Genomic DNA, 26230 nt, shown 5'->3' with positions numbered 1-26230 from the left:
ACTTCGATTTTAAACCAATCGACAAGGTACTGTCGTTGGTGGTAAGTAACCTTTGAACAGGCATGAAAAGAGCCTCTGGTCTTGACATAAAATACTGATTTTCCATACTAACGTTTAGGAAAGTCATGGTTCTATTAAAGACACAGTGGCAATGTATTATGCCACCCACGAAAAAGTGGAAACAATTGTTGAGATAAGCATAATACTGTTAAAATGTTTGGTTAAGCACTTGTCGCTTTCCTAACAAAGTATAATAACGTGAAGTGCATTATAAAGCAAATGTGGTTTTCAAATATAACTGCATTGTAATCACGAGCTGCAAGATTCCACCTGATGGCAATATTGGTTCTTTTGCTGCTTAGTGAAGGAACGCATTGTTACGATCTACATTACTCTTGTCACCATCCTCATTGCTAGTGACACCATTGTCAAGCGCATCCGCATCAACACTCACATCTCTACTTCCACGATTATTCAGCACTCAAGGGTAATCCCAATGATCCCACTTTCTCACCACAACACTATCATTCTCCCCTATCCTTTCTCTCAACAACTTACAAACTCTGTTAGAATTCCAAACTGTTCCATCTTCAACTCTCACTGCATTCTTAAAACACTCGATAACCTTCACAGGTTTAGAAAATGTAGATTCACCCTTCTTACACACGTTCTACCCTTCTTCACTCTCACCAAATGTCCTACACAAGAATTCCCCACCTTTCCGGGTGATACGACCTCTGTGGTACCCTTTTTACTTCTGTTAGCTAATTCTTTTCTTGTCTGCCACCAAATCCTTGTTCACCACTGATACAGCCAACTTATGATTCAACCAAAATGGGCACAATTTACTATTAGGCTCTCTGCCCCATATCAACCGAAAAGGGGATAGTACTGTGTGGAATAATTCTTATACTCCATAATAAAACACTGAGATTTTTTCTACAATCTAATCCATTCGCTAAAGCCAATTGTATACAATCACCAATCACCCTGTTCAACCTTTCCACCATGCCATTGCTCTCTGGGTGATACACAGATGAATATTTACATTGAAACCCCATCTTCTCCACAAACTGATTGATTTCCTTGCTGCAAAACTGTGAACCATTGTCACTCATAATTACTTTGTTTACACCTTCCTTTCTGAATATTTTTTCCAAAACCTCAATCACTTTTCTTGTAGCAACACAATCCATGACAGCTACTTCAGGCAAGCCACTTGGTATATCTGTCCACTAACACCAACACAAATCTATTACCATGTCCTAGACCTTCATAAAGACCCAACACATCAACAGACAACTCCATCCATGGTCGTTCAGGAACTGGAATAGAAGTTAAAAGGAAACTATTTGATAACCATATTTGTAATCGCAATTATTACAAGCTACACACTGACGCGAACTTCTCTCAACATGCAAGTCCATAGCTGGCCTCCAAAACATCTCTCTAATTTTCCTCTTAGTTATTGACAATCCACGATGGCCCTCATGAGCCAATTTTATTATCTCCTTCTTTAATACCTCAGGCGGTACCCCCTTTACTTCCCCCTCATCACAAAAGTATCTTAAACAGTGAATTCATCCCTGACTACATAGTAACCTTTGAACTCGTCACCAATTTCATTAGGCCATCCATTTATAATGCATTCAATAATTTTGATCCAAATTCTTGTGTTCTGGACATGCTTCTTTCCACCCTCACCGCCTTAAGTACACCACATATTTGTGCATTAGATTCAAATTCAAGAATTCTACACACTTGTTCCTCACAATTCTCCTCTATCTCTCCTGTACTAACAATTCTTCTCTATCTCTCCTGTACTCATCCTTGTTATGCTCTCTTCAGAAGGTATTCTAGATAGAAAATCAGCAATACAATTCCTTTTTCTCAGAAAATATTCAATTTCACAGTTATATTCCATTAATATGAGACTTAGTCTGGCAATCCTTGGTGTAGAATTAGAGATCCCTCTGACAGTTAAAATTTCTACTGACGGTCTATGATCAGTTTTGTCTAAAGTGTTCTAATCCCCAACAACACTAGTAATTCTCTTTCAATCACGGAATACCTTGGCTGTCTCATTTATAGCCCTAGAAGCAAATACAATTATTTTGTCTCTCTCCCCATCATTTTGAGATGGCACAGCACACAATCCTTTAGCACTAGCATCTACTGTAATTGTAGACTTCCTTCCTGGTACATAACCCACTAATAGTGCATCCAGGATACCATTTCTTAATATTATCTACACATTTCTCATGTTCATTTTTCCATGTAAATTTTACATTTTGTTTCATCATTTCTCTCAATGATTGGGTTATTTCTGCAAAATGCTCTAATACTCTGCTAATCCTAAAAAGGATAGTAAATCATCTTTGGTGCATGAATAAGGTGCTCTCTCTATAGCTTGCATGGCTCTGTACTTAGGTTTATAACCACCCTCAGATAAGGTGTGCCCTAGGTAATCAATGTCTCCACTACCAAATTTACATTTGGTATATTCTACTGTTAAACCTCTCTCTTCTAGTCTCCTCAGTGCCGTACACAACCTCTAGTCATGCTCTTCTGTGCCCAATCTACACACCAATATATCATTCTGTAATACATATACACCAGGAATCATTCCAACAAATGTGACATAACTCTTTGGAATACCGCTGTGGCCGAGGCCAGACCAAATGTCATCCTAGCATACCTGTACATTCCAAACGGGGTAATAAATGTAGTAAACTTTTTTGACTTATCATGGAACTTTATCTGGTGATAAACAGCTGATAAGCCAATGGTTGAGAACATAACTCCAGCAATTAAATTCAGCATTTCAGAAATAACTGGTAATGGATATTTTTCTACAATAGCTTTTTTCAATTCCCTATGGTCCATGTATATCCAAACTTTGCCATTGGATTTTCGAGCAAACACAATGGGAAATATCCACACAGATGCATCAACCTCTTCAATCACTCCCTCTTCTTTCAATCTGTTAAGCTCTGTCTTAACATCCTCCCGTAAGGCTATGGGAATATGTCTTACAGCATGCGTCATAGGTTGAACATCAGGTTTCACTAGAATCTTGTGTTTATCACTGAAGACATTAGGGAATAACTCTCTCTTTACCTGTACCATATTTAGACTCCATCATTTTAGACTTATCCTTTTCATTATTGGCCACTACAATGGAAATTGGTTCCACACTACCAGCATTCAATGTAATCTGCAGTTTGGCTTTATCTTCCCAACCCAACACATTTACACCTTTAGAAGCTACATATACTTTAACTTCAGCCATTCTCCCTCTAAATTCAACTTACACAAGTCTGTATCCCAATATATGAATCATTGAACCCTCAAAGGCACCAGGGTTTCTAATGTCCGATTTCTTCAAAACAGGATTCAGACCCTTTGAACATAACTCTCACCATCTTTCCTTTGTCATGATCGTGTATGGAGAACCTGAATCTACTGTAAGGTCCGACAATATGCCATCAATTAGGAGTGGTCTTCTTTCCGTCACTCTTCACCATTATCACTATGTCCACTCCTTGCTTATCTTCGTCTTCATCTTCTTGTATACACTTTATTCTAGAATTGCTCTTTTTATTCCTGCACATAGCACTGAAATTACCTTTCATTCCACAATTGGAGCACTTTTTGTTCAAGGCTGGGCAATGTTGCAAATTGGCATAGTGTCCCTTTTTTCGACACCTAAAACATCTTCCTGTATATGTTGCTTTAATATTCTTTTCCTCCTTCCTTCCTGCTGGATATTTGATCCACTCTTTGTTTCTCACTGAATTCATCTCCTTAGGTACTTCACTTTCTTTTACAGCATTAATTTTAGTCATCTTTATTCCTATATCATTTTCACGATCCTTGATGGCTTTGCTGCATGTCACAGTACGTTCCAACTTTTTTAGCAATGGCTCTTGCTTTCTCCAGAGACGGATCACCACACTTCCAAAGTCTCTCTTGTACTACAGTACTATTTGTGTGATAATAATTTGATCTCGGATCAATTCATCTTGTGTCACACCTCTACCAAAAGTGCAACTCATAGCTAGTTTTTTCAGTGCATTGACGTATTCATCCACACTTTTACTCGCTTCTTGGTATAAAAATAATATCTATTGACTGCTACGTTGGTCTCGGGTTGGTAATAAAGATCCAGTGCTTGCATCGCCAATTCATACTCATCTGCACTGTCACCATCTCCCTCATCCCCCTCATCCCCTTCAATCATTTGAGAAACCAATTCTCTGTACACTTTGTGCCCCTCTGGTCCCAAGGAATGTAATTTTTTTTTATTATTAGCTCTGAAAGTCCCATTGTCATTAGTATCAATATCGTTTTTCCAGTATTCCTTCCATGTAATGGAAGGTTCACCAATTGTGGCCAGAAACGGCTGAGGAGGGTGGACTGTTATTCCTTGCATATTATGGCGATATAGTGCATAACTATAATTGTTATGGATAAGTCAACTGTGACTTAATTAACATACAGCCAAATACTAAAAATGAAAGTCCCTCCAGAATGAGGTTGGTTTGACTATGTAATGTTATTATTAAATTATCATAAGTGTAAAAATAACTGGTGTTGTCAAATGAATTCAATGAAAGCCTTCCTCAGGATATGGCAATTGCGTAATCAGCAATAGTAAGTGTAACAATAGAAAACGATGCTTGCACTGCCGTGTAGCATTTGACTCCGACAGTTACACTGCCTGTCCTAATTATGGCCGTCCCATACACCGCTGCAGAATGTCCTCGTAATATCGCCTGTTTTCAAGATGGCCATCACGTACACGTCACCGGGTCCTTTCCTCTAACACAGCCGACACCTACTTATTGTAGATTATATTGTATTGTTTGTTTATATAGCGCCTACCCACATGAGTGTTTCATGGCGCTCAAGGAGGGTGGATACAAAGGGAAAAACAACAGTCACTCAGAGACCTTGAGATTCTGATACGATAATAGTCTGCACAGGTAGTGTAAGTGCATAAAATACATTCAATCAGTTGATGAACAGCAATTAGGCCGGACGTCGATTCTGCAGTTTTACCAGTGCAATTAAGGGGAGAAGATATGGGAGAACAGACAATCATTAGGCACGTTGCATTTGGGTTTGGAAAGTGCATGGGAGGTCAACAGGGAGGGGGAGGTCCAGGTGCACCCAGTTGGCGGAGACTGGGGTAAATGCAGAGAGAGCCACTCTCTTGGGTTGTTATAAGTGCAGTGAAGGTTAGGTGGGAGTAGAGCCCAGAGGCAAGTGCGAGAGAGGACTGGCAGGGGTGCCTGGGACCGGTGGTACACTGAGGTACACCAGGCGGCCAGTCAGCAAGCTGTAAGGAAGAGGAAGGAGAGATGGAGTGTGCAGAGGACTATGTTGGCAGAGTAGAGGAAGGTCTTGAGGAGTTTCTGAAAACTTAAGGTCAGACTCAAGACAGAGGGCGGCAGGGAGGCTATTCCAGAGAAAGGAACCTGCTGAGGATAAGGATCGCCCTCCAAATCTCTGCTTGGAGAACCGGCTCACTCGCAGAAGGTTGGAGGTAGATGAAAGGAGGGCTCATGAGGGAAAGTATTTAGGTAGGGAGCGTTGCAGGTAGGTAGGTCACAGGCCCCAGAAAGCCTTGTGGACAATGGAAACATAGGCTTCCCGTTAAGCTCAAGGCCGGTTTAATATGATCTACGCTACAATACTGGCTCAAAGACAAACACAGGCTCAGTCACGTAACAGCGGCACTTTGGGGTCTCTCCAGCTCTCGGGAATCCGGCTTCGCATCAAAACGGACGTTGGTTCCTGGAAGGGACTGTTTATATCCAGAACATGCTGCGATTGGTGTGGATAGTCACATGGTTTCAGACTAAACTATGCATTTCTCCTCAGTGTTTTGGGAAATGTAGTTGAGTTAATTTTTCATTGACGTTTTACATTTGCTATTTGAAGATGCTGTTCGCTCGCATTCAATTGAGAGAAGCATGCTTTGCCTTAGTGTCTTAAACAGAACCAGGACTTTTCTAGTATGGAAAATCTGTATTCTCCACTAGTGGGCTAAGACGACATGGTGGTGGGTGCTTGGACGTGGTGGTAAATGGTGGTATTGGGATGGGGGTGACTGGAGTGAAAGGTAAAGACAGCAGATGGGAAGGGAAGATTGGTAGACTGATGTTTATACATTGTTTTTCTTGCTTCTCTGTCGCTGGGTTTGTACTATTTTTTTACAGCTTAGTGAATGCTGAATAAAAGATACACATCTCTGATTTTTTAGGAATGATTAATCGGGATGCACCTCTTAGAATCTTTTTTAGGTCTGCGGTATAAAGTTTGAATGTCACAAGTTCATCATTGCCTCTCTCATGACAATCATTTTATCTATTGAATATTTGTATGGTACCTATACCGCAGAAAGTGTTTCCAGGCAACACAAGACAAAAGGGGAGGGAGAACAGGGGAGGATAAACAACAAGAAACGGTCCGACTAAGCCATGTGACAGTCGGATCAAGCAAGGGCAGTAAACAAAGTGCAGAGGGGGAAGCCCCAGGACTGAGGCAGGGTAAGTGCTTTGCGAGGACATGGAGGGCAAGTGTGTAGGGAGGCAGGGGTGAGGGCAAAGTGAGAGAACAGGGGTAGAGTAGGCTAGTCAGGGAAAGGTGCCGAAGGAAAGTGCTGGGAAGAGGATACTGCGGAAGACTGGTATGCGGGGGCCTGGCCACAAAGACTCCTAAGGGACCAGGCAGCGAGTCATAACAGCAGGGGGGAATTAGCAGGGGAGGGGAAGAGGGAAGGAGGAGAAAAGGAAAGTCTTGAGGAGCTTCCAGAACTTAATGAGATCCAGTCCAAGTCTGAGAGGGACAGGGAGGCCATTCCAGGGGGAGGCTCCTGCCGAGGAAAGGGATCTACCCCCCACTCTCCACTTGGAGAAACGTTTGACCTGCTGATTTAGAGCTAGACGACTGAAGGACTCTAGCAGGGAGGTATTTAGGGAGGCAAGTTAGATTTTTTTTTATTATTTTTTTTATTGAATATAGTTGAAATTACATCAACTTTTTCAATTTATACAAAATAGAAAAGTTCATAAACATAAAATCCACATAAGAAAAAACCATGTAAATTCACAGAATACTGTAAAACCATCATTCCAAGTTCAAGGCCTGTAAAAAATTAATCGTTGCAATTCTTATACTCATACATTCAGTGGCTGCCAAGGCGACCCATCTATTTCTCGGATCAAGTTGTGCAAAATACGCAAAGTGATTAACAAATTGCAATCTTCTTAAAGTGCTAAGTGCTGGACAGTCCAATATTATGTGTTGAAGAGTTTCTACAATCAGTACATTTTTATAAAACCTACACCAGTTGAGGTCAGAAGAGATTTGTTTTCTTCTTGTTTTAACCTCACGGGTGGGCCAGATGTTAAGCCTCAAGCGAAGAATGGCAGTTCTTAAGGCAGCAGATGGTGCCAAGCATAGATAAGAGGCAATGTTTTGAAAACGCTTGGGACCAAAGATTGTAGAATCAAAGTCTTTATAAGTTAGACACTGAGTTCTGGTATCAATCCAGTCCATCATATACACCTTCTTCTTTGCTTGCTCCGGATGAACCGTAAGAAGATCAAGTGATATGTCCGCATGCACCATGATTTAGAAGTTAGATATAGCATGGTCCCAGGCCCCAGAAAGCCTTGTGGATGATGCAGAGGGTCTTGAATTTGATCTTTGCAGCCACCGAAAGCCAGTGGAGAGATTTTAGGGCTGGAGAGATGCAGTCCACGGGCTTCAGCCCAAGGATGAGTCTTGCAGTCCTATTCTGGATTAGTTGAAGAGGGTGGAAGGAGGAAAGCGGCAGATTGAGGAAGAGACTGTTGCAGTAGTGCAGCATAAAGAGAACCAGTGCTCTTGAGATATTGAGTTTCTGGGGGAAGGTGAGGAAAGGGAGAATGCCTCTAAAGAGGTAAAGCTGAAAGTGGGACTTCTTGTCAAGGTTCACGATATGAGGTCAGAGGGAGGAGTCGAAGAGGACTCCGAGGTTTTTCACCTCACAGGAGGGTGATCGGATGGGGCCCCAAGGAGAGCGGCCAGAGAGTAGAGATGTGAATGTAGGGGCAGGCGTTGCTCTGTCTAACTGGCATTAAGACAGAGATCGTTAGCAGCACACCATGCCTGATTAGCAGTCAGACAATCAGGAATGAGGGGAGTTAGAGGAGGGCAGATAAAAGCAAAGCTGTGTGTCATCTGCATTGCACTGGAAATGAGGAGAGAAGGTGGAGATTAAGTCGGCAAGAGGGGCAAGGTAGATGTTTCAAAGCCATAGCAAGAGGTTAGTGCCCTGATGGACACTGCGGGAAGAGAGTCAGGTAGAGGAGAGAAAAGGGCCCATTTGAACATGGCAGAGCCAATTTGAAAGGAAAGAGGTTAACCAAGCCAGTGCCCAGTTTGCGATGCCGGTTTGGCATGATTGACGGTGTCAAAGGCAGAGGATAGTTCAAGGAGGATGTTAACAGGAGAGCAAGAGTCAAGATTTGAGAGCAAGTCGTCACAGATGTTCAGGATAGCAGTTTCCGTGCCTCTGGCTGCTCTGACGCCAGACTGGTGGTCGTGGAGACAGCAAGCAGCTTCAGTGAGATGAGTTAGTTGGGGGATGGCCAACGTCCCCACTGGTTTGCCCAAGGAGGGGGTAGTGAAAATAGGGCAGTAGTTAGCCAGGCAGGAAGGGTCCGCAGACTGCTTTTTTTAAGAGGGGGTGCACAAGGGAGGGCTTCAGATGTTATGGGAAGGAGCCAGTGGCAAAAGAGTGGTTGCAGCACTCAGCCCAAGAGGAGGCCATGATGGCAATATTGTCCCCGATAGTTCTAGAGTAGCAGGGAAGCACCTATTTGGAGGAGACCTTCTCAGAGCAAACAGTCTTGGGTACCTCATCCAGTGCTATGGGTGAGAAGTAGAAAAGTGGGAGGGGGAGAGAGGGGCCAAAGGAGGCCCGAGTTCAGGTGGAGAATGGAGGGGGAAGAGGAGAGCAAGGACAGAATGTCCTGAGTTTTGGTTGTCAAGTGGAAAGTCGAAACCATGCAGAAGGCCTGGGAAGGAAGAGAAGTAGAGAGTGCTGTAGGATTGGCAAGTTCCTTACAGATTTTGAAGATTTCAGCCGTGTTGGTGGTGGTCCTCGAGATGCAAGTTTGGATATGGGCCCGCTTCTTGGAACGGATATAGAGTCTGTTATGCCTTTGGAGCATGCGACAGGCCAGTTTGTCAAAAGGTGTACGAGAGAGCCAACCGCTTCCGTTCTGCAACTCTCCACTTGCTTTTCAGCAAGGCGAAGGTCGGAATGTTGCACTTGGAGGCAGGCTTCAAGCAGATCCTCATGGCAGGGGCAAATATGTCAAGGGTGTTGGAGAGGTGAAGGTTAGCCAGGGCCGAGTCACTGTGAGAGTCAATACAAGGGGTTGGGAGGATGAAAGAGGCAGCAAAAGCAGCTAGACACTTGCTTCATCGGTCAAATGACGGAGAAGGAGACTGGTAGTCCAGGCAGGGGCTTAGCCGGGGAGCCATGAAGTTCCAGATGAGAGGGCAGAGGGCCATGGTCAGACCAGGAAAGGGGTGTAGTGCGAGGGTTGGAGAGAGAGAGATGTCAGCTGAGATTAGTGCATCCATTAACATCTCCCAAGCTCTGCATCCATGCCCCTCTGTCAAACCTGCCCACTAGCCTCTTTGCCTTGAATTGGCCACTGGGTGGAGTCCTCCTGATAATAGGTCGGGGGGGGGGGGGTGTGGGGGCCAAGTTTCACCCGTGAGCCATGATGGAGAAAAGCCGTTTGATGTTCCCAGAGGGAGGCCGATGATCCATTCTATGAGGAAAAGCAAAACTAGAAGTAATGTCTAGTGGCCGTCACAGCACGCCCTACTGGACAGCTGATATAAATTTCCCATTGCTGGCTGAAACATACAAGAAACGAAACAAAACATCGTTTTAAAAAATGCAAAAACAATAGGGCCCCCTACAAAGTGTCCTTGATTAAAGCCAGATCTGGGTGAAGAGGCCAAACGTGACAGGGGGGACTTGGCAGCCATGGTTTAAGTATTATTGGGAAAACGTGTAATTGCTGCGTTGGACAACTGTGCACCAATGCTCCCTCACGCGAAAGCTCACTTATGTGACTATTAAAAAAGGAAAATTGATCATAACATGCAATTAAACCGTAGCCACAGAACGATAGACCTCAATGAACCCGCACCCTAATGCATTGCTTTTCACCCCCAAACTCACGTGCACTCAACTTCTTCCTGGCTAGATATAAACTCAACCAATCGGATTAGCCTCTGTTTGTAATTCGTACTCGGAAGGTAGAAAATAGTAACACAGAAAGGAGACTGTAGAATAAAGGATAGACATAAACGACGGACCAAATGCAAAACGTCTCCGTGCTACGGGAATGAAATACAGTATCCATCTGTAGACTGCCGACCGTATTTAAGAAAAGACACCAACAAACATCACGGAAACGGCAAATGTAAAGCCGATGCTACGAAATGGATTAGTTTATTTTAGAAAGCATTTTTCCACACCAATGACTAATACAACGCTATATGGTTGTTGCCTCTAAAATGCCCGCTTGGTTTACACGCTTGTGTCCCCTGCCATTGCAGCCGCGTTACACGGGCGCCATCTTTAAGTGAGATTTGGTTTGTGTGAGTTCAGCGTAAAACAGGGCAGTCATGTCAGAAATGTTAATAATATATATTTCAAAGCCGGATCATATCAGCCAAAACGTGTTTCTTTATATAGATTCTTTGATTACATTTGTACACAGTTCGGAAAGTTTTGCTTTGACTTGAATTAGTTGTTGTTTCATGCTTTTGACTAAGATTACTGTGACAACGAATACACCTATTTTTACCATATAGTTACACTCGTAACTATCGTTATATAGCTTCAAAGGGTATTCCTGTTATGCAAAACATGTCTTGAAAAAGAATCGTCTGCGTTTCAGAGTTCCTTTGCCACACACAAAATACTTACTGTAATATCCTTTTTTATTTACAAGTACAGGGCTCTGCAGTTCCTATGGCGACAGGTCCAACGCTTCGTGTTGTAAAATGTCTCCTGGGAAAAGTAGTCCCACATGCCTAGCGGTGCCTAGACTAATACCAAGCGTGTCCGTTTACAGACTACACTACCCAGTAATGCAGTGCCGCAGCCAAGCTGTGGCAGGATAGCGATGTCTTGTTTTCGGTTATAGTAAAAGTTCCCCTGATCTTGGCAGGACAGTTTTGGAGCACGCTGAAAGGATGTGTTGGACTTTTTCTGGACCATTAAATGCCGGATTTGTCCCCGAGTTTGAACTTTACGCTTGATGAGCTTGCAGCTGGGTGCCTCTTTCCTGCTGCACTGCCTCTGGGCTGACCCTGCAGCAGACGGCTTGGTAGTGTTGGCTTTGGCCCAGAGGCTGGGCCCTGCAGCTGGGTGACCGGTTAACTCTGACATTTGCAGCCTGGTGTCCCAGGAGCATGCTGGTGAGGACTACAGACATGTCATATGGAAAGAACAAGAGGCCGGAGCTGTACCACTGGAAGCGGCACACCAAGAAGGAGGGTGCAAAGGTAAGTCACGATACTGCCGCAGCTTTCTGCTTCCAGTCTTTCCTATGTGAAGTTTACCCAGCAGACAATGCAGTGGCAGAGGGCATTTTAATGGAATATGATAGTATACAAAGTATCAAGAAGAAAACGGATTATAAATAAGCGAGTAATAGAATAAAATGGCATGCTAAATTAGTTAGGAACGGTGTTCAAACGGAACAATATTACACATATGATAACAAATATTTAAAAAGTAATATGATACACCAGCATGAATGCATAAACAAAAATCTAAGCTAACAAAAGTTCAATATAAAGCAATCCACTAGTAAGACAATGATGACATGACCCCCTTTCATTTCTCCAACACCTTTTTCAAAAAGTCAAACTAGAACCCCACATATTTCTATTAATAAATTATGTTTCCCCAACCTTCCCCCAAAACAAGTTATGCACAACATCAGGCAAAAGGGATACCATGAAACGGGACTTATTCCATTTCTACTGTTTCTAAGCCCATCAGTGGAGGTCTCATACACTGACAGATTGTTGTGCAACAGCTTTTTTTTTCTTTTTTCTTGTTTAATCAAAAGAGATTTTTACAATACACTGTTTACTCTCGAATGTGAAGAAGGAAGCAAGACTTTGACACACGAGACAGATGATGAATCAAAATCTAGATTGGTGCGTCGAATATGTTACTGTTTGAGTACTGGATTGGCACTTTTGTTATTAAGTAATTTTTGCTCAATGTATTCTGTCATTTTGGCCATTGTGATTTGCCATGCTACTTTCTCGCCACCAATGAGCCGGCACCACCATGTGTGTTCTTCGGCAAGAATGTCAAAGCCTACTATCCGCGATAGATAATGTTGTCTTATGGAGGCAGTAGCTGGGCATACCATGAGCAGGTGTCTTAGAGTCTCTTTTGGTGGATTAGAACCGTAGACACAAAATCGGCAACCATTTGATTGGGATTGACCTCGAATGTGCAAAATCTCGTTCGTGCTCGCAAAATTAGGGTACGGGCCTGTCTGCTTGGAAATTGTTTTACATAGCTCTGCAACTCGTTTCGTTTTAACGTGTTGCTTGGTAGGTGGCGAGTGAGTTTCAATTTCGCAGCATTGTCAATTGTGGAGGCCCAATCATCGTCTTTTATTTTTCTTAGAATTTTACATGGGTTGTTAATGAGTTCTTCTTCATTTGATGAGATGTTGGATAACATCGCTTGATTTTCATCTTGCCAGGTTTTTAACATGATACAATCTTTGGTCTCCATTTCGGAGTTCAGCATCCTGAAGACCTTCTTGCTGTTGGCCATTCTGCATTTCCTATATAACATAATGGAGTTGCAAGTCACTGTACATTCCATTGATTGTAGGCTGAGTTCTCGCCTGATGGCTACCCATGGGGTGGAGTTGGGTAAGTGTAACACTTTGCGCCAGAAGAATGCTTCCAGCTTAGACCATACTTGTTTTGGAATCGTAGGCATTGCTTCCATGCCGTATTTAACAGCAGGCACCACCTTCATTTTGTAAAAATTGATCGTGGGCATGAGAGAGAATTTTCCATATTTGCCGTCAATGACTTTGGCTTGAGCAGCTAGTTTCTTGATTTTTGCGTGTAGTTCCAGTTGCATGGCGGACTCTTGCCTTGAACTGTCCATGGTCACTCCAAGATATTGGAATGTTGTGACGGTCTCAATTTTAGTTTCACCCAGATGCCATTTGAAGTTACTTTCTGTTTTCCCACAATTTTGGAGAATCATGATCTTTGTCTTACTCGTGTTAATTTCGAGATGATTTGTCGTGGCATACGCTTGTAGGGCATTAAGTTTCCGTTGAAGCCCAATTTCTGTCTGGTCAAATATTGTGAAATCGTCAGCATACAAGAGGTGACCAATTTGCGATGTACCTAGTTTGGGCGAAAAGGCCCTGGTTGTCTTCTCTATGTCTTGGATGTCACCAATGTATGTGAGGAAAAGTGTTGAGGCCAGCAGGCACCCTTGTTTTACTCCTCGTGAACTGTTGATTTCAGCTGATAGGTCACCTTCTCGGCTCAGTCGTACTCTCATTGAGGTATTACGATGTAGCGCTTGAATTGGGGCTAATATGGCTTCAGGACAATTCCAGGCTTTTAGTTTGTTCCATAGTAACTGTCTCTCCACACGATCAAAGGCTTGCGTAAAGTCAATGTATACTACAAACAGATGGTGTTTGTTTTGCAGAGTTTTGGCTTTTAGCGTACTACATGCCAAGATGTTACATGTCGTGCCTGCGTTTTTCTTAAAGCCAGCTTGGAAGTGATCGTTACATTTAGCTGCAGCTGCCCATGCTTGGAATCAGGTCATTAGCAGTGAGGCGTATACCTTACCCATCACATCAAGTAAGGCGATCGGGCGAAAGTTCACTGGGTCGGTTAGACAGCCTTTCTTATAGATCAGGATGATGATAGCTTTGGTCCATGAATGAGGGATGGATCGGGTTTCGGCACACCGTCGAAAGATGGCACTCAGCAAGCTGGCCCATTCTTCCGGATGGCTTTTCAATTCAGCCTTGGAAATGCCATCTGGGCCTGGGGCTCTAGAGTTTTTTAGCTTCTTGATGGAGTCCAGAATGTCCTCTTCCTTTTCTAAATTGACCCACTTCACACCGTCACATTGTGGCTCTTGCAAAGGCCCTCTTACAGTTGAACAAAATACTGTTTCAAAATGGTTTTCCCAGATGTCTTGACTGATATTATTCAGGATTTGATTGTCTAACGTTTTATCCGCGTCACATATTAGTGACCAGAAGTTTCTGTTGTTGTTGGTGATGAGGGCTTTGGTTATTTGTTCGGCATCTGCCTGGTATAATTTATTTCTGTGAGATCTTACCCAGGTTTTGTACCTGTTTTTTATGGCTTTGATTTCTTCAGACACGTCTGTTTTCGAGATCTTAAGGGCTGCTCGTAGAGCTCTTCTATACTCGCGCCTCTTCTCGACTAGCTCTTTATTGTACACATGTTTAGTATTTCCTCTTGTTGCAAACCCGTTTCCTTTTTTTCGTTGCATATGGGGGAGCAAAAGCGGTTGATAATCAATGGCATTATTAGCTTCTGGATGCCTGTTTGCGATGTACTTGGCAGTCACTTTGGTAATGTCTGCAGCATTTATTCTTAATCTTGTGCCTTGTGCAGTGGGCTCAATTTGTGTGGTGAATTTCTTGCTCTTTTTGATATTTATTTGCCAAGCAGTTTCGAGCAAGTTGTGATCACTTGACGACGTACGATGCACGTTGAAGGATTTAACGATGTATAGTAATGGCTGAGATACAAAGATGTAATCGATAGTTGAAGCAGAAGGTGGGCGCTCCCACGTCGATATTCTATCTGTTGCTGGAAATACATCGTCTAAGTTATGCAGCCCATGCGATTTGCTAAACTTAAGCCATTCTTTGCCTCGTTTTGCGGATGCATGCTGGACTGATGTTACCTTCTTTTCATCCTTGCATATGGCATTGAAGTCTTCACACATCAATATAGTTGCCACAGGATATTCAGTCGTGATTACATCAAACAAGATTTCACATTGCCTGATGAATCTTTTTGCAGTTGTTGTTGCTGGATTCCAGTATAAGTTGACTATTATGGCTTGGTTTTGGTCCGTTTTTGAGATGTTTATGCCTTGCCAGGAGACGAGCACTGCTAACATTGATTGATTTGCCGTTTAGCGTTTTTTCCAATGAGGCTGCGGATCCATTGCGACAGGCTATCATCAGTCCTGATGTTGGCCGGCCTTTACTTCCCCAAGCTGCTGGGGCTAAGATGATCTGATATCCTTCCATCATTGGTGTTTGTTGTAACCAAGTCTCCTGTAGACAGATGATATCGAATTCACCGAGATTAGGCCCCTCTGGTGCCATCAGATGTGAGTGTCCTCGGGTATTCCAGGAACATAAGGTGATTTGGTTTTCGCCTACCTCGATCATGTCGCTTGTCGCTGGGTCACCTCTCAGGGATGGCTATTTCTTGCGGTGTGAGATCAGAGCTTGCGGTAACCAAGCCCATAGCTCTGTTTTATTGCTAAGGGATGCGTCTTTTTTGTTTTGTAAGGTCTTAGATGGGACTGTTGTCTGCATGCTTGTTTTTTCCAGAACCCATGGGATCTTTTCTGATCGTTGTTCTTTAGTTTTGCCACAGCTTTAAATCTCGCATGCAAAAGTTCCAATAAGTGTAAAAATATTGTAACGTTTCCATGCATAACATTGTTTCCGAGTTGCTTATAATATTTTCTACAAAAGATAGAATCGTGTCCACAAGATCTTACAGAATATACATAAATAGCTATTTATGAGATCATTTTTTATCACAATAGATTCCAATCATTCTCCCACAAATGTACTGTGGGTGGTTTCAAAGTTACATAAACTTGCATCTCTGGTCCGTTCTCTCATTAAGTTGTTAAACAATTTTACCTGCACGTTCTTTATTGCCATTAAACTCCTTGGGTGTTTTGTATGCATTTCAAATTGGAGCAAGGGCGTTCAAAAGCTGTGAGTCATTGACTGAATTGACGCTAAACAGAAACTATTTGGCAGCGTGGGGGAAAACCCCAGTCTTAAGCACCTCATGTGCAACAGCCACGAACGTATCGGCAGCATTCACACATTTTTTAGAAAATGGTAATGTCTAACATTATTTCCTTAATTTTTGAAGTTTTGTATCGTACTGTTTTTGAATTTTTTGTATTTGTTCATGGCAAAATAATCAACCTTTACAATAAATTCATATAATGAATGCATCAAACAAATTCGTCTAAAATACAATCATATTAATTCATCAACATACAATATAACAATAACAAGAAAAACATTTAATCCAATAAATATTGTGCTATATTTTGGGCAGGCCACTTCAAAGTGCAAGCACCAGGGTTGAAGCAAACCAAGGGCTGCATTATACCACTGACAACACGCATGCAAGTGGTTTTCAGGGATATCGGACACAATCATAATAGTTCAAGTTAGAGGGACAATTGGTCTTTCTCATTTTGCAATGTCACAATAGTTCAGTAGCACAGGTCAACTGAGAGGTAAGCAGAATTTAACTGTAAAATGGCTTCAACGCTTAGTCTGCAGTGTCTGGCACAGTCAATGCCTCCACTACATCACTAGAGATGGATGTACGATGAAAGAACACAAATCCATCTAGAGCTGACAGAAAATAATGCGTTTTCAATTCTTGCTTTATGCATTTTTAGCGCTTGTTTGTACTGCTCTGATTACTTACCAGTAATCTAGTCCTACTCTTCCTTGTCACAATCTTCATGAGGCCCCTGCCTCCGACACAGGACCTTCTTTTGTTTCTTTTTATCCCTATAACTTCTCCCCCATAGCCATGTCACTCAGTTTCATATTACCAAGCCGGAGCATGGGGCCTTCCCCGCAGAGAGGGTGAGGAGGGTCGTCAGTACTGTGACGAGGAGGAGTAGGACTAGGAGTAATAAAGATTACCAGTACTCAAAGCATTACCTCCACGTCCACTCTTCCTCGTCCCAGTACTTACCTCATGACCTCATGAGGTATACCAAAGCAGCAACGGGGGAAAAAGTCCCAATGAGACACAGAGCCAAAAACAGTGCAACTTTTAAGAACTCACATCCCCACAGACAAAACTCCAATCCCGAAGGAACCAATCCCTGAGTGGGAGACATTCAACCTATAGTGGTTGATGAAAATGTTTTGATCAGCCCAGGTGGCAGCCCTACAAATGTGCAGAGAAACCCCCCGTGTATCGGCCCAGGAGGCCGCCAAACCCCTGGTGGACCGCCCCTGAATGTGCACAGGCACAGGCAGACCAGAAGCCACATAGGTTATGGAGACCATAACACGGATCCATCGGCTAACGGACACCACCGATGCCTCACGCCCAGCACCAGCCGGGCCAAAAGTAATCAGAAGACCATCAGAGTGGTGGAAAGGGCAGTCCTAGCCAAACGCCACCCTCCGAACATCAATGTTATGCTAAGCCACCTCCTCTGGCGTTTGCAGATCCTGAAAAAAGGCAAGAAGAACCAGATCCTGAGAGGTGTGAAACCGAGAAACAACCATAGGGAGAAACTCTGGATCACACCTCCGCACCACCGAGTCCGGCAGCACCCCAGGAAAGGGCGGGGTGCCATAACAGAGCCCCAATCTCCCCAACTCTACGGGCAGAAGTGATGGCAATAAGAAAGGCAGTCTCTAGTGTCTGATGTTTTATATCAGTCTCGGAAATGGGCTCAAAGGGAGGCCCACGAAGGAACCGTAAGACAAGAGGGAGAACCCAAGGGGGAAGCCCTTTATAAGTACAAGGACGGAAAGAAGAAACAATCCTGGAGCAACTTCCCCATCCAAGTGACCATCGGAGTCCCCCAAAAGGAATTTAATGGAGGCCTACTGAGAGCGAAGCGTGGAAACCGCCAGGCCCTTGATAAACCCCTCCTGGTGGAATTGAAGGATAGCGGGTAGGCCAGAACGTAGGGGAGGGATCCCAGACCTCCCATACCAGTCCCGTAAAAGGCTCCAATGCCTGCCATACGTCTACAGAGTGGAGGGACTAAGATCATTTTTTAAGGACTCAACTACAGGACCAGAGAACCCCTGAGATATCAGCCTAGCCCATGCAATATCCATACTGCCCATGTATCCGGCGGATCCCCAACTGCAGATGCCCTTGAAGGGGACAAGGCCACTTCGGGACCAGCCAATGCTCCTGGGACCGAAGCACCAACAGAGAGGGGAACCAACTCTGGGGGGGGCCAGAACGGAGCCAACAACAATAGTCACCCTGGACACTCTGATGTGCTGACCCACCCGGGACAGAAGGGGAATAGGTGGAAACGCGTAAAGGAGAACCTGAGGCCACTGCAAGAAGATCTTGCTGAAGGTTGACCACCCCCTGATATGTGAGGCCACCAGGGACACCAGATGCTATTCCCCCCAAGGCATTCAAGGAGCGGCCGGAACCCCCTTGGCGGTTGACATATGCCAAGGCCGTTGTATCGTCCGTCCGGACCAAAACCACTCGGCCTACCAGCAACCTCTTGAAGTACACTAGGGCTCGGAGAATGGCACACAACTCTCACCAATGGGATGATCGACGGCACTCCTCCCGATCCCACAACCACTGAGCAGAGAGGACCCCTTAAGTAGCACACCAACCCCTTCCGCAGGAGTTGGTAGTAAGAGTGATCACAGGAGGAAGGACCAGGGACACCCCAGCCCGAAGATTCGGAACCCCAAACCTCCACAGCCGGCAGAACCGCAGATCTGGTGACACTGGAATCAAAGCCTCGAAAGCTTGAGACGTCGGGTGCCAGTGGGAGAGAAGATAAGACACCAGGGGACGTAGATGAAGACGGGCCCAGGGAACGCGAAAGAAGCCATGTGCCCCTGCAATTTCAGCAATAGGTGATCTGTGACCTACTTCCTCCTGAGAAACCTGCCCAGAACAGCCAGCAAGCGACGGACCCTCTCTAGGGACAGGAACACCCTCCCCATCCTGGTGCAAACTTGTGCCCCAATGAAAACTAGATCCTGAGAAGGCTCCAGGTGAGACTTCTGCCAGTACTCAGGAAACCCCAGTCCTTCAACGCCTGGCATACCAATCAGAGCTGAGCCATGACAGACTGCCGGCAGGACGTTTTGAACAACCAATAGTCCAGCTAGGGAAAAAATCAGAATGCCCTGCAGATGTAAATGGGCCACCAGGGGAGCTATCAGCTTGGTAAACACGCTGGGGGCCGATCGCAGTCCGAACAGGAGCACTCTGAACTGAAAAAGTCAGGATCCCACCGCAAAGCGGAAGAACTTCATGTGCCCGGGATGGAGAGCCACGTGGAGATCCAGAAATGCCATCCAATCCCCCTTCAATAACATTGGAAGAATGTTCTGTAAAGTTTCAATTTTTAAGTGTTCCTTCTGGACGAAGCAGTTCAGGGCTTTGAGGTCCAAAATTAGGCGATACTTCCTCCAAGGAACACCCAAGACTAGAAATCCTGGCCCTGAACAGGGAGAGGAACGGGCATGATGGCCGCCTGCAACACCAACTCGGAGAGAGTGGCGTCCATGGCCAACCTCTTGATCCGTGACCTGGGAACCACAGTCCGAACCATGCAATGCTGGACAGGAGGCGATAGGAAATGCACTTGACATCTCCTCCAAACTGTGTCCAGAACTCAGGAGTCGGAACACCACCTTACCCATACTGGAAAAAACTGCCGAAGCCACCCGCAAACCAGCATGTCCAAACCGTAAGGACTTGGGCGCCGGCCCAGGATGCGAAGAGCGTGGAAGACCCCAAACCCCGTTGCTCTCCGAAAAGAATGTGATGAGGAGCCTGGGAAATACCTACTGGACACTGCACCAGCACCAAAGGAAGACCTCCTGGCCGCTGAAGGAGGCTTCCGTCGAAGTTTGTCAGCATGTTCATCCGCCCTAAAAACTTTGAGCACCTTATCCTCAAGCGAATCCCCAAAAAGCCTCGACCCATTGAAAGAAAGTTTCAGGGCAGCCTCCCTCTGAGACCCATCAGTTTTCCAGTCCCTTAGGTGCACCTGCCTCCAGGCAGACACACCAGCCCCCATGGCCATGGCTGAACCAAGCACCCCATCATAAGCTAGAACGGACAAAAGTTCAGCCTGTCTCTGCATGTCCGATAGCAAAGGGGCACAATCAGAACATTCATTGACAGCCTTCTTCAATTTCCTGAAAACCACTTAGCATCGTTTCAGCCATGCAGGAACCGTAGACATTCGCCCTAAGGGCCAGATGTGCCCCTCCATGAACTTTCTTAAGGCTGGAATAAACTTTCTTAAGGCAGGAATTAACCACTGCGGTCCACTGGAACCCGGACTGCCGCCTCCTTGGCCGACATAGAGGAGTGACCCACTAGCCTGGCGAGGATATCATTGACTTCAACAGGATCAGACAGGAAACTCTCGCCCTTCAATGGGTAAAGTATGGACATGAAGCAGGGCATTTCAATTTTCTCCAGGTCACGCCATTCCTGAAGGATTTTATCCCGGACATCGGGAACCAATGTCAACCCCAACCGAGGAGTAAGTCTATACTGGCGAAGAGAAGGGTCAGCCCCCTCCACCGGTACCAAGGGCTCCGAATACCCCATGCAATCACCAACATGCGCCAGCACCTCCTCCACACCCTCTCTGTCCATGTACTTCTCTTCTGCATCAGCCGAAGAGGAACAAGAAGAGGCTAAATATTCAGTGCCAGAAGATGAAGAGGGAGACAGGCGCCAGCGCTTGCGTGCACATGTACAAGGACACCTCATCCATTGGTGTTTAAGCAGCTTCTTCAACTCCTGCCTGGATAGGGAAAAAGGCTTAGCCTTCTTCGTTCTCCATCTGCAGACCACAGGAGAAGAGGAAGATGACAGGACCAGATGTTCTTCGTGGAATGCTTACACATCGTGTATTCACAGAAACAGGTGACCAATGGTTGCTAAGGCCTCTCAACTAATGATGCAAAACTAAACGCTAACCAGCCGTTAGAGATACCTGCCCCCTAATAGAGGCCAGCCACCCAATAGGAACACCTCACTCCCAATGGCAACCCCACTCACAGCACCAGAGGCGGATTCCACCCGCCCCCGGAACAACGTGGAGAGAGAGACCAACACGAGCTGTAAAGCTGCTCGTAGCGTTTAGGAGGAAAACATCACCAAAAGAGAGAGGAGCCGGCCGACTCCGCTTCAGCCACCAGAGTCCCCTCCCCAAAACTCCTTACCTGAACCCGATCCTGCTTCTCCAGGACCCAGGCCGGAAAACCCTACGCTGGCCATAGCCCCGCTGAAGCCAGGCGAGGCATCCAACTCCACCGGGAACCCGGGAGTATCGCTGCACCTGAGGAAGCCAAAATCCTCGCCACACAACCCCACCAGGGGGCCAGCAATCATCGCTCCCCAGCGCCCCACGCCAGGAAAAAAAATAAAAAATAAAAAATGTACGGTGTGACATGGCAATGGGGGAGGAGTTATAGGGATAAAAAGAAATAAAAGAAGGTCCTGTGTCGGAGGCAGGGGCCTCATGAGGTAAGTACTGGGACGAGGAAGAGTGGACGTGGAGGTAATGCCTTTTGAATAGCCATGGTGACAAATCCACCCAGAATTGTATTTCTTTGGACTGAGCATCTGACAGTTGTCATATATATGCAAAGTGATATGCAAGAACAGTAAATGCCAGATTCTCTTCCACCCATCACACATATCTAGCAAATTGGTTATCTCAGCATCACTCAGTACTTTGGCCTGCATAGAATTGATTGGTGGCAACTGCAGTTTTTCATTAAATCCATACAACCTTGACATCAGATGATTGAGTATTACAAGGTTGGCAATAAAATCATTAGTGTTGGCAATATCAAGAAACCCACTACCCCCTATGCGCATATTGACACTCACATGGACTCCACAACACATATAGGAAATGCTTTCTAGCACATACACAATTTCCTTGAAGTCTTTGGTCCACCGCGGTTGAATAACTCTTGCCCCAGCTCAGGGTTGGTTGGTTTTCAGCGCATCTTGGGGTTTTGTTTCTCACCCTGTTTGCTTCTCACTCTGCCTTGGGGTCGATGGGTTCTCACTGTTATGCCGCAGTCGCGGCTCCATTTTGTGGCACGCCTCTGGCACCCACTCCACCATGTCAGTGACATGGTATAAATGCAGCCCTCCCCAAAATGTCCTCGTGCCCAGACGTGCTTGTGTAGCTAGATATTTAAAGGGCTCCAGATGTTTCCTCTTGCTGCCCAACTCGTTTTGCTGTTTCCTGCCTGTAAGGTGTTTCTCCCTGTATTTATATATTTTTCTGTAGGAGACCGAAGAGTGTAACGCCTTACTGCACACATGTGCATGAAATATGAGTAGCCCAAGAGGGGGGGGGGGGGCGGAGTGGTGAGGTGGCTGCAAGGTGGGAGAAAACCCAGTGAGGGCTCTCAGAGGAATTTGCCCTGCAGGCCAGCAGCATCTCGGGTATCTTAGACCAAAGAAACAGGCACAGACCTATTCATTTTGTTTAAGCATGGTACGTTTTTGTTTTATGTACTGAAACTATGTCAAATCAGTTATACATACACTTGATCTCTATCACACCTTTAGCCTCCTAACAGAGTTGCTCCTGTCACATAACATTGGATAACAATTTGTTAAATAGACCATGACCTGGATCCATAAGGTCCACCTGCAGAATGAGTGCTTTACATGTGGTAAATAATCACTCCTTGCATTAGACTCCGATGAGCATGATCGCTTTCACATTTGATAAATAAATAACCTTTTCTGTCATCTGGTATCCCCTGAGAAGGAACGCTCTCTCATTTGATGAATAAACTTCCTTTTCTGCCACAGGTTTCTCTTGAGAATGATTGCTTTCACATTTGATAAATAAAAAACATTTCCTGTCACAGGTTTCTCTTGAGAATACACACTCTCATACCGTGACACCAGTGAGCTCATATCCTCCTCCTCCCTGGCGGAAATACTTATTACCTCACAGAGTAGGCTGAGTGCCAATCTCTGACGAGGTATATCTATTTGCCACCTAGAGCGGTGGCAACTAACAAAACAGCATGATAATGCACACTTATTTCCTGGCAAGTATGCTTATGTCTGCAAACGCCAGTAAGAATGAAATGTGCATCATGATTTATGCCAACCCTTACAATGAACACATAGGTATGGGAATCGCAGGCCGCAATCACAGTCCCATCGTTGATCATTTATATGCAGTATGGGATAGTTAGGCTCAGCTTGTCAGATCAAAAGGTTAAGATCCATGACAACGGGGGCAGAAGAAGTTGCCTAAATCGGGAAGAACCAGGTGCCAAAAGTGCCCAGAATCACACCCAACATCCACCACTGCTAACATTTTGGCAAGCCACTCCGACTTGCTACCATAATACCTAAAGGATGCAAGGTTTGGAGGAAATTGGGAGGACAAAGGCTAATTCAGAAGAGCCACTACAACACGTGATACAACTATCCAGTGTAAGCTCATCCCCTAAGAGGCCCACAAGCGTGCAAATCTCTTTTCAACAAGCTCTTCCTACATCTGAGATAGGTTGTCAGAGCTAGCAATCACACATCCAAACACAGTACCCCCAGAATTCTGCAACACAGGTTCCTAAGCAGTCTGCTAAGATCAAAACCTATAAAGCACGCCAGAAACCAAAATGCAAAGTGATGCAATTCAACAGACGGGACTGAGTATTTTCCAAGCATCTGGTGTGGAGTAGGCCTCATCACCACAACGAAAAGAATAGCGTCACATGCTTGAGAGGGAGGTCCCTCTCAACCATATCAATTTTTGAAGGACACTACACGACAACATTGCATAGAGCCGGCAACGGGCCGATCCTGCTCTGTAAATAATACCTCCCTCAGCAAAACGTCCATCAGTCAAAACGGCTGAGCACCTGGTGACCTCCCAATACTCCATGATACTCGGACATGCCCCTGGAAACTTGAGCCATACCGACCCCACTCCATCACCGATACTTGACGGCCATGTTTTCCTGTGACCCGGAGAAGCTTGCAAAGTATACCAGATCTGGCTGTGGTAAAACTGTGCAGGACCTGGCAGCACACCCCCTTCCATCTAGCCTGAGAGTCCGGGGAAGACGGGGCCCCATTTCCCTGGCAAATCGGCAGTGGGAATACTTGTCAGTGCATCATATCCATTGCACCACTACCTCCAGCAGGCAGATGGTAGGAACCGAATGAGGATAATCCGCCCCCTTGTCCTTACCATGGAGGGGGATGAGGCCCGGGATTAATCAAAGCATCCACCTCCCCCATTGCAGTGCCCAAACCCAGAAAAGGCTACTCCTTACACAGGGCACAAATGGAGGCCCACGCCATACAACTACAGTGTTAACAGGCCTACTACTAACAGCCAGCTGTCCTATACCCGGTTAATCTATCATTCATTATGAAACAAGGACCCGCCCGAACCACCTCTTCACAATTCATATAGATACCTAGATTCCATCTTAGAAAATCTTGAGTGCAAATTTGCATCAACACCTAGCAAAGGCCACTTCCGTGGCCTAAGATAGGATCCTATCATGACTCACACAGGCCTGATGCTGCTGTGGCACTCATGGAAATGTCATAACTCTCGTAGTCCCACAAAAATCCAAGGGTAGAGTAGGCCAACCCAAAGGATACACCTGAAAGTGAGAAGACCAGGGCCAGAGCCTTGCTTCATGAACAGTGACCCTGACTAGTTTCCACTAGCTGCCTGGACCAACCTTCCTGCTGGTAGGACCATGTCCACAAGGGTGCCACATTTACACTGCACTGGGGTCACTTCATGTACAGCCACGAGACACATCTGGTTCCGATAGTAGGTAGATCATTTCACTCAAACCTCTTATCTCCCAAGCTAGAGAAGGAAGGGAGCACATCCGCCCGCCATCACCCAAGATTGTGTTCAGCAACTAGTGAAGGGGTAGAGGCTGAACACAGTGAGCACTCAAGCCCACCCTGATTGCCTTGCTGCAACTCGCAGGGATGACAGAATACCGTAGGAATTCGTTCACCAAGGAAGAATCCCGCTCCAGTCCCAGTTAGGTGGTAACAGTAAGTATTGTTTCTCACTCTGAATAAACCAGGAAATCCCAAGAAGATGCAGGCTTGTGGGTCCAGAGGAACACAGGTTGCCCAGTCTCAGTGGGTACGGGGTGAATCCAGAGACTGAGAGGAGAACACGAATAGAGAAAGCCTGAGAAACCTAACCAGCGCTGAAGATGACAGGGAAACACTGCCGCCGGCTCGGAGGAAATAGAACAAGGAAATAACAGACCCTGTGCGCTCTGTATGCCAGGACAGAGAGGGATATCTGCAAGCAAAGCAAGGGAAAACTTCACAAGAGGGAAGAAAAAGAAGAGCAAACTCTGCCTTGCTTACCGGCAAAATGAAACGGTTGCAACGCCTCGAGAGACGCTCAGGGGGCGTGTACATAGCGGCGGGGACCATCTTGGAAAATAGACTGCACCGCTGCAGCCTCACGCAGGCTAACCGTGGAGGCGACAGCACGTCCAGAGACGCCACGGGGGGAAGGTGACAGACTGAGAAGCCCAGCAGGGCATGCAAAGTGTCTTGTCGGTTGCAGATCTGAGCATGTGATTGTGTTCAGCAACTAGTGAAGGGGTAGAGGCTGAACACAGTGAGCACTCAAGCCCACCCTGATTGCCTTGCTGCAACTCGCAGGGATGACAGAATACCGTAGGAATTCGTTCACCAAGGAAGAATCCCGCTCCAGTCCCAGTTAGGTGGTAACAGTAAGTATTGTTTCTCACTCTGAATAAACCAGGAAATCCCAAGAAGATGCAGGCTTGTGGGTCCAGAGGAACACAGGTTGCCCAGTCTCAGTGGGTACGGGGTGAATCCAGAGACTGAGAGGAGAACACGAATAGAGAAAGCCTGAGAAACCTAACCAGCGCTGAAGATGACAGGGAAACACTGCCGCCGGCTCGGAGGAAATAGAACAAGGAAATAACAGACCCTGTGCGCTCTGTATGCCAGGACAGAGAGGGATATCTGCAAGCAAAGCAAGGGAAAACTTCACAAGAGGGAAGAAAAAGAAGAGCAAACTCTGCCTTGCTTACCGGCAAAA

General features: G+C 45.5%; 2 protein-coding genes across 3 annotated transcripts in view; one reads left to right on the top strand and one right to left on the bottom strand.

Annotated features, from left to right (window-relative positions):
• Positions 1-10349, bottom strand: part of QTRT2 (queuine tRNA-ribosyltransferase accessory subunit 2) — a 431085-nt gene extending 420736 nt beyond the window's left edge. For both annotated transcript variants that reach the window (XM_069635894.1, XM_069635895.1), the window contains exon 1: positions 10262-10349. The gene's annotated coding sequence lies outside the window, so the exon portion shown is untranslated. The remainder of the gene's footprint in view (positions 1-10261) is intronic.
• An 837-nt stretch (positions 10350-11186) lies between these two features.
• Positions 11187-26230, top strand: part of CCDC191 (coiled-coil domain containing 191) — a 299595-nt gene continuing 284551 nt past the window's right edge. The window contains exon 1 of the mRNA XM_069635893.1: positions 11187-11595. Coding sequence (XP_069491994.1) covers positions 11503-11595 — 93 coding nt within the window. The 5' untranslated portion in view covers positions 11187-11502. The remainder of the gene's footprint in view (positions 11596-26230) is intronic.

This window comes from Ambystoma mexicanum, chromosome 7p (assembly GCF_040938575.1).
Source record: "Ambystoma mexicanum isolate Mex_15411 chromosome 7p, UKY_AmexF1_1, whole genome shotgun sequence".
Classification (NCBI taxonomy): domain Eukaryota; kingdom Metazoa; phylum Chordata; class Amphibia; order Caudata; family Ambystomatidae; genus Ambystoma; species Ambystoma mexicanum.
The sequence above is the reverse complement of the archived record's forward strand: the minus strand, read 5'-3'. Positions and strand labels throughout refer to the sequence as shown.